Source organism: Paramormyrops kingsleyae, chromosome 10 (assembly GCF_048594095.1).
Source record: "Paramormyrops kingsleyae isolate MSU_618 chromosome 10, PKINGS_0.4, whole genome shotgun sequence".
Taxonomy (NCBI): domain Eukaryota; kingdom Metazoa; phylum Chordata; class Actinopteri; order Osteoglossiformes; family Mormyridae; genus Paramormyrops; species Paramormyrops kingsleyae.
The window spans coordinates 29478456-29489438 of NC_132806.1; the positions used below are offsets into that span (position 1 = coordinate 29478456).

Below are 10983 nucleotides of genomic sequence, written 5' to 3' on the forward strand. Positions count from 1 at the left end.
AACTATGTTTTCTTTAATGCACGTCTATAAGACTTCTGCATAAATTAAACACCAGCTAAAAAATAGCCTGCATGCATTAAAAGTAGAACATGCAGACAAGTGATACCATCACCCTACAGCACAACCAAATAATTCACAGATAAATAACTACAAGTTTATGCCTTGTGGGTCAAGTTTATTACAGAAAAATAGATCAAATGCTAATCAAATCTAACAATATCGATGTAATACTCTCTTTACCTCCAGCTTGCAGTTCAGATATCTGTGCATCACTGCAATTAGGATACAATTCTGCAGAGCCTCATCATTGGTTCATAATTGAAAGAAAATGAATGTTATCTGAGTAAACAACACAGAATATCCCTGTAGTTGTCTTTTCATTCTCTATTACATAATTTTTTCACCAGTATTTAAAGCACTGCTTCGAGAAAGCTGCTTAGTGACTTCTTCAATTGCATCAACACAGATAGCGTCATAAAACCTTCACAGGTGAGAGAGTGTATGGTTACCTTTGGAGCATGTCCTAGAAAAGTGTTAAAGCATAAGAAAACAACATTTATAATATTACACCTGTTTTTTTTCTCTGTGACTGGAAACGTGTCAACAATTCAGGCTATAGGTGTGTGATATTTTGCAAATGAATAAGAAATTTATAATAAACAGTAACAAACAAGACATATATAAGCTCAGTTCTTTGTCATTTCAATGCAGAACAACACACAAATGTCAACTAAACACACATAAAAGACCCACTAAAGAGCTCCTGTGCTTTTGCAAACTGCCCCCTAGATAAAAACTCCAGGTGTCCCCTGTGGGTCTGGGTGTGGGACGCTGCTCTCCACAGTCGCACCCCCCAGGAGCAACTCCTTTTCCCTGGACAGGCAAGGCCCCCTGATCTTCTGGCTATGGGAGTGATAGAGGCGCAGGAAGGACAGCACAGCGTGGCTCAGCCAGAGGGCCGTGACACACCACAGGGAAGCCTGAGGGCCAGGAGAGACATGGAACAAGTTAAATGCATGCAGACCACCTACCCAAACATCGCAGACCACTCTGCACTCTGTCTTTGTAATGCACTATGAGCCTGTTTCTGTGAATTTTATTTACCTCTTCACTGCAGGCAAAAGATTTTCCCTCTTGGAGGGAAAGTAAAGTATTTTAACTTAACATATTTGTTTAATATATTGTGTTTGATGTGTAGCTAACCCATGAATTGTGGAAAAAACACGACAGTTCTGACCACAGAGGAAAGCTTTTTGCCCATATATTCCTGTATAAAGAACCTATTTCAGTACAATGCGATTTCAAGTTTTCAGTTTTCTAATTAAAGTTTAAGTATGTTCTGCATTATTTCTTATAATCTCCAAGAATAAACCCATCCATCTTTCATAACCTCTAACCCAGAATAGGGTCGCAGCCCTTACAGCTGTGGCAGGACTGGAAATTAAGGTCGCCCACTTGCCTGAAACGAGTAATTTAGACAAAGGGCAAATACAAAAAAAAAAACGAACACTAGCTGGCTGATTGGTAAAAAAAAAAAATGCAGTTCCACCCCTGAGTTACAGCAATTTAGGCCTAGACATGGAGCCGCTGGTGATGGCGTTTATATGTGCGAATGTGTATTAAAAAGATTCAGCATCAGAGAGCAGAGATAAAAAGGGTTGCCGGTCTTAACGATGGACGTACCTGTGCAGTGGTGAGCTCGGTGTAGAAGGAGGACGTGTCGACATCCAGGTACATGGGAACGGACTGCGCTTCTGCACAGCTGGTGAGCAGCAAGGAAACACTAAGTTGGACGGATAATCTTTGTATATACGGTACTATAGCAATAAACCTGTAGGTTGTTTTATGCAAAAATTAACATTAACACTTTTTGAGGGATGCCAACTTTGGTCAGCTGGCTGGACTGAGATTTTCCATTAGAGGCTAATCTGCACACACATACACAGGCATTTACATGCATGTGACAGTTTTATAGCCATGTAAACAGTCTGTATTGTTTGCCAACTACATCAACGGTTTTCATGCAGCTGATTCAGGAAACATATAGATTTGAGGTAAGATATATAGTCCTAGTGTCACACCAGATAGCAACCCTGGTATAAATGATTTTTTTTATGCGGCGCTTTGGACAGATCAGTGTAAATCAGTATGGGGGCTGCGCTACCTGTAGGTGCGGGCGCCTCGGTCGGTCACGGTGTTACACCAAGAAAGCAGCCCCAGGGTGAAGGTGACGCTGGCTCCTCCGGACAGGAACAGTACGCACAGGCTCAGCAATACTGTGAGGAAAGCCGAGAACAGGGTGCTAGAGGGGAAAGAAAACAGCATTAACATCACCACTTTTGTCCTGTTGGTCAAATGCAATATTTATACTCACTCGTCGTGTCGGCGATGGAGGTAAAATATGCTCCGCCAGCCCTGCGCCGCGCCGTACAGCACCGTAAACACCCCGACAAACGTGGGGAACTGGCACGCAGCGGACGGACCCCACTCCTGCACGATCAACCGAGAGACCCACTCGGCCTTTTCTGCGCTCCCAGTTACATTCTCCGTCCTCCAGAACCCCTGACTGAATAGAACACAGCGTCCTTTAAAGTCAGATCCGTTCAGTGCCAGAGGGATGACCACCATCAAGCCGGCCAGTACGGAGAGGGTGTAGGCGGCGGAGTGAGCAAGCAGAAGTCGCCGATCGAGCTCCATGGCAGCTGGTCCTTCGGAAAGGAAAAACAAAAAATATCCAGAATCGAGCTTGCTTGGTTTAGTATGTTAACAAAACCGGGCGAATTAAAATCTTTATGTACAGTCGTTATTTTAAATGGATTGGGCTGTAATATTGCGCTATGCTCTAACTGTATAATGACTGACAGATTTAGCAGTGACGCACGAAGAGACGCAGCACGCAGACAGACCAGCCCTATACTGTAATCAGTAAGATATTATTCCCCCATTACTGTAATGCATTTCCAGCAAAACGTTTACTTAAATGCAAAATACATCCTTTTAAATCTGCTGTTTATTAAAAAAAAAAAAAACCCGGAGCGAACGACGAGGCGGTTCCGCAGACAGGGCGTGGCCCTGCAGCGGGAGGCAGATGCTGCACAATAGCCGATGGAGCCACCCGGATCCCCCCCGTGAATTTTCTCCCCCATCAAATACAGAGCAGGACTCATTTTTAGTTCCGAGGTAAAACCACGTCAAACCAAAACCAACAGATGCGTTTGTAAAATATAATGAAAATGTAATTAAAAGTATAATGGAAATACAATCGACAAAATATTATATTCAACACATTAATTACAAAATATGATCAAAAAGACTTTTAAAACTATATCAAATCAAATACTTTATCCTGATGCTCATATTGAGACCAAAACAGAAAGTAATTAAACTCACTATGGTACCAATATATCGCATTTTAATAGATGAAAAAGATTATTTGGCAACTCATTGTCATTATGTTGTGGATTTTCATTGAAATCAAATAAAACATTTTGCCTGGCCATATAGTAAAACACAGTTTACACGCTCAAATAAACCACCCTGAAATACACGCTCTTTGCAGGAGTTTGACATTGTCTGCGATTCTGTCTAATTTGCCCCTTCGGTTCTCTGATCAGTTTCACTTGCTGGTGTCAAACTTTCAAAACTCGCTTTGACAATACAGCTGTTTGCTAATATATTATTCCATTATTAGTCAAACAATCAACGCGGTCTCCCAGAGAACTCCGCTATATCACATGCATTGTTTTCTCTTTGACTCTCTCAGATCTCCCTTATGATAAGGGTAGCTCATATATCATTCTATTCGGCTGCCGTAGGTTACTTCCTGGGTTCTTCCATATTGTACCTGCTTATTCATACTCTTGTGTTCTCCCATCAGCTGGGCGCAGACCGGCAGTCTGCAAAAGAATGGACTCGTGTGTTTGGCATTATCAAGCGTGTTGACCAATCAGACCTGCAAACACTGCATCCCGATCACTCACCCCCAGTTGATGGTTTTCATGAAGAAATTATTTATATATTGTATATCGTTATTTCTAAACACTATCATGATTCGCAGTAACCGTGAGACACATGGATTTGAACCAGTTCACACAGTTCACATACGCCACACTCTGCGTTTCTCACGATGAGACGTACGTGTTAACGCCCACCAAGCTGTCCCGTTATATAGAATTAATGGACGATGCGCAGGCATACGGAGTGGAGTTTTCCGCCGAGTCCATAGCTGTCCCAAACGAGTTAGACTGCAAGCACGTTATTACATGAATGCGCACACAGATGGGGTGCAGACAAGGTGGAAATGGCCAAGCGAGATCCGATGAATGCGGTAGGCAGGGATTGACCGTGAGACACACGTTGCACTCCAAACTTTTGATGAAACTTCAGAGCCCTGACTATTTATCAATCCGGAGATACTACTTTTACATTCATTAAAAGGAATAGGGGAAAATTCAGTGCTCTCTGTACATTTTTTTTTCCATTTTTGGTCTCATTTAATGCCATACATTTTATATTAAAAATATACAGTAAAATTACTATGTCATTATTTTGTATATATCGTAAATACATTGCTTTAATGTGTTAGTAAAGTTGCACGTATGTATATCACAACTTTGTTCTTCAATATGTCAGTATAATTGGGCCTCTTTGTAAATTGTATGTATTTCATTTTATGCATCAAAAACCTTTCTAGACGGGATCCATAGGCTTCATCTTACTGCCTATAGGGTATATGGCGCAAAAAAGTTAAGATCCCCTCACCTAGAATTAGACATTTTATTGTATGCTCCAGTACAGTAGGTGGCAGCAAATTCTCTCTTTGTGGTTACAACTGCATTGAAACCAATCTCTCTGGAAGCATAGAGAAGACATTTTTATTCTTTTTCATGGTGAAAGCGGACGCATCTCCCCAAGTGAATAAACACAATATAGTCCTGATGTAAGTATACGCACGTGGCAAGCTTATCACGCGCCCGCCGTCCGTTTCCCTTAACAAAATACTCACGTTTTTCGTGGGCAGTTAATAAGCGCGGAAACTTTGCACACTATGATGCGCTATAGGGTTAATATTCACTCGAGCTTGCAAATTGCCTCTGAAGCGAAAGTCGATTGTGGATCGGCGACGTTTAACACACTAGGCAGCTCACGGGCGGAAAACGGGCGCAGATCCGTATCCCGGGGGGAGCCGGCGGGCTTTACGGCAAACGGCCCTCCGCGTCCTTAGCTAGCTGCTCCATTAACCGAAAAGTGACTTAAATGGTGAATGAGAATGTGTTAAATGAGCTTTCTCTCTGCTGTGTGTGATCATTTAATGGGTTGCACCTGCAGCAGGGTGTAAAGCTCTAGGCATCCAGCCGGTAACGTTAGGGTTAGGTACGTAAATACCCCGCCTGTATTTATAACGCGAAGTAAAATCTGCTTACATCTCTGCACTGACAAGTTAATTAAGACAAAGCAAACTTTTGTTTGTAAAATATGTTAGTTTCTTGTTGATTCGTTAGCTAAATCACAATTACTATGCGTTACAAGAGACAATAACTGGAGATTCTTCTAATTTTGTAATTAATTTCATACACATTTCTGTTAATCGTGAAACGATTGCTGTTCTACGACGGTATACTCTACACAGTGGCTGTCAAAAGTGGAGAACAGGAGACGTTTCTGTAATATACAAAGTAGCAGCTTATCCGAATTCAAAGTTATTCAAACCTGAATAGATGTATTTTAATCATATTTCATCAGTGACCACGTTACAAAATAAATTGAAGAAACAGGAAATTTGAAGAAGGCATGCGATCAAAATTAGGGAATGATTTGTTAAACTTAACAGTCTTTGGATCTAATCTGAAATATATTGAAATATCTGGCAACCACAGTCTAATTGCAATATTGGTAGAGTTCAGATGAAGGCTGATGAGTTGACCCTCTTATACATATGACATGGTATGGTATGATAGGGAGACTCGTGGGGATCGGATCAACAGCTAGAATTGCTCGCTGGATATGTTCTGGGCAGGGCAATAACTTATCTTGACAGGGTCTCGTCTGGGACACTATGAACTGAAAGCCCACTTTGCAGTGACCAAGGTACTTATCAGCAAGAAGAATGAAAAGGTCAGACTAGTCCTTTGCCGAGGAACACGTGTGGACAGAGGAGAACTGGTCAAAAGTTAATTTCAGAGAAAAGCAAGTTTAATTTAATAGGTTCAGATGGGAAACATTATTTGTGGTGTTGAATTGAGGAAAGACTCCACGAAAAGTGTTTGAAGAAGTCAGAGAAGTTGGGAGGGGTTAGTGTCATGGGTGGGGTATGTTCTCTGCAGCAGGAGTCAGGTCTCTCAAATTGCTACATGGTAAGATGAATGCTAACGAGTATCAGAACCTCCTTCAGCAACATGCGGATCCTTCACCACGAGCATTACCCGGTCATTTTTATCCAAGACGATGCCCCTTACCACGCTTCAAAACGGGTGAAGCAATTCCGCAAAGCTGAGAAGATCCAGGTGATGAAATGGCCCGGCCAGAACCCGGATCAGACAGAACCCTATCAAGAAGCTATGGAAGGTAATTGGTGACAAAATCATGGCAAAGAAACCCATTACAGTTACCAAAGTGTGGAAGAAACTGGAAGACAAGTGGAACCAGATCAAGTCAGAGCAGTGTGCGACATTGGTTATGCGCTGTGGACACTTATGTTCCAGTCACTGGAAGCTCTACGCTTCCCATTCATTCCTGAAAGTCATAACCATCAAAAAAAGTTGATAGAATTCATTTGTGTTGTTCTTCTACAAAAAACAAATTAACGGTTCTCTAATTTTGGTCGTATGCCTTCTTGATATTTCTTGTTTAAACCATTTATTTTGTCATGTGGCACAACTCACTGATGAAATATGATTGGAAATATGATTGAAATACATACTAATATATATATATATATATCTGTATCCATAATGACTATATTGTCACACCTGATGTCAGTATTTTGTGCATCCATCAAGATCATTTCTGTGCTGCTCCATCACGTTATAGGATGCTTTCCCATTTCCATCTGCTTTCTTTGGTGATTTTTGTGAAAACTTATAGTTTACAGTGTAAATATTGGACTGTTGATGGGTCTGGACATTTCAGTGGCAGGTCAGGTACGTTTAGTTTTACAGCTTGTTCACAGCCATCGTCATGCTGGATTGGGGCATCCTGATGTTGATGCTTCTAAGGGGTGCGACATGATTGGGTAAAATGTCTACAATGCATTCTGCCCAACAAAACGTCTAGTAACTACACTGATGCTGAAACAGAAAACCTGTGTTTTGCTTTGGTTTTAGTGAGGATTTTGTTATTGTAATTTTCAAACTTTGTGTTCTTCAGAAACGAACATAATTAAGCTAAGATATTTTGACATAAGATAAACAGCCTGGGAGACCCAATTTCAAGTCAAGTCAAGTCAAGTAGGCTTTATTGTCACTTCAACCATATACAGGTAGTACACAGTGAAACGAAACAACGTTCCTCCAGGACCAAGGTGCTACTGTACATGCAACATAGATTTACAACATAAATTAACAGAAAAACTAAAACTAGCTAACTAAGAGGCCTAGTTAGCTGGCTAGCAGAGACAAGACAGATATTTAATTTCATATATAACTCAGTTTTGATAAAATTTGCACTTACGGAGTTTTGCCTGTGTGGGGCGTATTATTCACTCAATTGCAGTGCAAATTTCCACAACTCAAAGGAAACCACTTCTGTATATTACTGTGGGTGGGCGGTATGGTGGTACAGTGGTTAGCATTGCTGCTTCACATGGGATAGATATATCTCATTAAATACCTCAGTGTTTCTGCACAAAGCATGTTTATTAAACTCTATTTAATCACTTAACACACTGGAACCCTGTGTAGCTTAGTTCTTTCCCTTTTCCACCACAAGTGATTCAGCTTAAGAGCTGTGTGGTAATTAGCACAAGGAGTTGAATCAGGTGTGTTAAATGAGGGGAAACCCAAACATGTGCAGGGCTCTGGCCCCCCACGACTGGAGTTTGAGACGCCTGACTTAACAGTAAGATGGAGTCCTGATTAAAACGTTGTGTTCTTGCTATTGAGATACACCCAAAGATCATATTCGTGGTCTTGGCTAGAGCGGTCTTGCTAACTTGCCTCCCAAGAACGAACTTGAGATGCAACGACTTTTGGGATTTTTCTCATTTGGCCAGGATGCAGCCGACGCGGGGGGGGGGCAAGAACCACATCCGGGGATTTTAACTCTCCTCTGTGCTTCTGTTCTTGACATTGGAACTGGTCTTCGGCAATAGATGATAACTTAAAATCGGTACGTGAGAACACAAGTATGGTCAAGTACACATATTGTCACCCATTGTCTGTCCATCTGAAGTGCTAAACCATTTCAGGGCAGTTATGATGAGCTGTCAAGGAGATGCTGGGCTCTCGTGGTGATTATTGCCTCTTATCTTGACACCACTTCTCCTAATGAGCTTGGCAGCATGCAGAACCAGTCAGACCAGAGCTCTTATTTGAAGACCACAGTCTCTGGCTTATTCTGATGGATCCCCATACATTTCAAACGCCAGCTGGGGATTATAATTATACCAGCTTGTCTGTCTGAGGGTTTCCACCTAGTCCACGTGCCCAGAGCAGCTTCCTTAGGAAGCCCCCCCGGTGGCTGCCCCCCCTCTGCCGACTCCCCCCACTTCAAAGGATGTGTCATCTGTCTGGAGGTCCCTCCTCACCACACCATGGCTAGTGAGCCTGGATGTCCTGTTTTGATGTGTGGCTGTTTTTTGATTTTTCTGACGTGTTAAGTGTCCTCACGCACTTCCTCTGGCACACTGGGGACTGGCCCATAATGTTTTTCGGAGAGCAGACCAGTGGGTTCTGGCTGAGCCCCGGCCTTTGCAGTGGTTGCAGTGGTAGATTCACTGGCAGTTGTTGATCTCATTCATATCCCACAGAAACGGTAAACAGTTTTCAAACCTGTTATATACAGAAAGATCTTCTAGCCCCTTATCCTAGTCAGGACCATGAGGGTCCAAGAGTCTATCTCAGGCAGCACAGGGTACAAGGCCAGGGTACGTCACTGGAAGCCAGTTTATTATTGTTATTAATGCAGTGTAACTGTTTCAGTGAAAACTTTTTTTATTTTATTTTACAGATGTTCTTCCTTTACGTGCAATATGACATGTATTACACTTAGCTACCTGAGTTGTTTCTGTTGCAGTGATTATTTTTTCCAGTTTTATACGTGACTAATGGGATTCACTGCAATATGTCCAATATGGCAGCCGGGTGGGAGAAGACGGCGGAGCCAACTGATCTGTATAAGCGATGGAGCCCACGGCGAGCTGCCCTCCCGAGGACTCAGAGGGGCTCGGAGCCGCCGGGGCCGCGGGCGGCACGGTGACGAAGGCGGACCAGCAGCTGCAGGAGGCCGTGCGACTGAAGTCTGAGGGGAACGCATGTTACCGGGAGAAACGCATCCGCGCCGCCATTGGCCGCTACCACCGCGCCCTGCTGGTGCTGCGAAGCCTGGACTCTGCCGTGACGGCCACGCTGAAGGGTTTCAGCCCGCAGACGCCAGCCCTAACCCCCCAGCAGGAGGCGCTGCTGAGAAGCACACAGGTGGATTGTTACAACAATCTAGCAGGTAGCTCGCAGGAGGTCAGGGGGTCACAGGCAGCCTATTACACTGAAACGCCCTTTACATTATACAGAGTTCATTCCTATATCCCCATTTGTACGAGTACAGGGACACTGGAATGCTTCTTTTCACATACACCAACATGCTCTCCTCTGTGACACACACACACATACAGTTTAGAGTGAAGCTTGGGGTCCGAGTGCAGGGTCAGCCATTTTTGGGGGCCCAGTGGAGATGTGGCTATTCTGCCGAGGATGGGATTCGAACCAGCAACCTTCCGATCACAGACATGGAGGCCTGAGCCACTTGGTCAATTTCATTTTTGGAAATCTACATATATTGTTGATTATAAAATGAACGGTAATCAAGACGGGACCTAGCAGGAGTAAAGAACTTGCAAAGTTAAGAGCATTAAATGTAATATTAACCCTCATCTCTTCTGATTACTCAGCCTGCCTGCTTCAGAGGGAGTGCGTCGATTACGCCCGGGTGCAAGAATATAGTCTGCGTGTACTGCAGTGGCGGCCGGGCGACGTCAAAGCATTGTACCGAGCGGGGATAGCCACTCTGGAGCTGGGTGATGCACACACTGCCCGGCAGTACCTCACAGAGGCCAGCAGAGGGCAGCCTAGCGGTGAGTCAGAGCCCCACGAGCGTGCCACTGCGCCTCTGCAGTGATGGCGTCATGCCACCGTTCTCTCTCCCGCTTCCAGATGCAAACGTGAAGCGGCACCTACAGCGAGCCGAAGAGAGGCTCAGCAGCGAGTATCAGCGGGAGAAAGCTCTGTACAAGGGCATGTTTGGCAAGCAGAAGGAGGACACTGGGGAGGGAGGGAGTGGTGTCACACTGAAGTAAGTATGATGTCATGACCCGAGGGGGGCGGGGCCTGTCCCAGAGCACATGCACTGAAAGTCACTGGCAGGTGGGGCTGAAATGCTGCCCAAAACAGGAACAGGATGTGAGGCGTTAGATTCTCCAGATATGTAAAAAAAATATATATACAGGAAGTGGACGGTACATTTAGGATGCACGAGCTGTCATGATGGACTGATACGTGGTAAAGCAAATCCTAAGTGTCTTATTTTGTTAAACATGATCTGTGGAAGATCCCCCATAACCACTGTCTGCGTATGCACCTAAGTGGTGTGTTTCCCGGACAAGCAGAATGTCTTTCAATTTGTTTCATATGCCTGAATAAATATTTTGGAGATACAAAGAACGCAGCAATTGGTTGGTTCCTGACACACTCACTCATAGATGCTTTCCAATTGAGTCCTTTTTCTGCTACTGTAACAGTAGAACAAGTAGAACAGTTGAACAAGAACAGCGAG

The 10983-nt window shown here is 43.7% G+C and overlaps 2 protein-coding genes across 4 annotated transcripts; one reads left to right on the forward strand and one right to left on the reverse strand.

Annotated features, from left to right (window-relative positions):
* Positions 1 to 154: 154 nt before the first annotated feature.
* LOC111852994 (transmembrane protein 179) lies at positions 155 to 3120 on the reverse strand. Its single transcript, XM_023829403.2, has 4 exons — positions 2375 to 3120; positions 2165 to 2302; positions 1684 to 1762; positions 155 to 980 (listed from the first exon to the last, which is right to left on the reverse strand). Exons 1-4 carry the CDS (start codon positions 2695 to 2697, stop codon positions 786 to 788), a joined length of 735 nt encoding a protein of 244 aa, XP_023685171.1. The 5' UTR covers positions 2698 to 3120; the 3' UTR covers positions 155 to 785.
* A 1690-nt stretch (positions 3121 to 4810) lies between these two features.
* Positions 4811 to 10871, forward strand: ttc9c (tetratricopeptide repeat domain 9C). 3 transcript variants are annotated; one of them, XM_023829447.2, is made up of 4 exons: positions 4811 to 4939; positions 9296 to 9657; positions 10103 to 10285; positions 10365 to 10871. In XM_023829447.2, the coding sequence occupies exons 2-4, from the start codon at positions 9339 to 9341 to the stop codon at positions 10505 to 10507; spliced, it is 645 nt and encodes a 214-aa protein (XP_023685215.2). In that variant the 5' UTR covers positions 4811 to 4939; positions 9296 to 9338; the 3' UTR covers positions 10508 to 10871. The 3 variants fall into 3 exon arrangements, with proteins under 3 accessions (XP_023685215.2, XP_023685216.2, XP_023685217.1); XM_023829448.2 differs by lacking the exon at positions 4811 to 4939 and adding an exon at positions 5296 to 5373; XM_023829449.2 differs by lacking the exon at positions 4811 to 4939 and having other exon boundaries at positions 9324 to 9632.
* The last annotated feature ends 112 nt before the right edge of the window (positions 10872 to 10983 follow it).

What these genes read in the sequence shown, in the direction of transcription:
- LOC111852994 (XM_023829403.2), bottom strand. Translation starts at nt 2,697, where the DNA reads ATGGAGCTCGATCGGCGACTTCTGCTTGCTCACTCCGCCGCCTACACC. An exon ending in CTCCATCGCCGACACGACGA is followed by an intron (nt 2,303 to 2,374) that starts GTGAGTATAAAT and finishes TTTCCCCTCTAG; the next exon opens with CACCCTGTTCTCGGCTTTCC. An exon ending in CCGAGCTCACCACTGCACAG is followed by an intron (nt 981 to 1,683) that starts GTACGTCCATCG and finishes CCTGGCCCTCAG; the next exon opens with GCTTCCCTGTGGTGTGTCAC.
- ttc9c (XM_023829447.2), top strand. Translation starts at nt 9,339, where the DNA reads ATGGAGCCCACGGCGAGCTGCCCTCCCGAGGACTCAGAGGGGCTCGGA. An exon ending in TTGTTACAACAATCTAGCAG is followed by an intron (nt 9,658 to 10,102) that starts GTAGCTCGCAGG and finishes CTGATTACTCAG; the next exon opens with CCTGCCTGCTTCAGAGGGAG. An exon ending in CAGCAGAGGGCAGCCTAGCG is followed by an intron (nt 10,286 to 10,364) that starts GTGAGTCAGAGC and finishes TCCCGCTTCCAG; the next exon opens with ATGCAAACGTGAAGCGGCAC.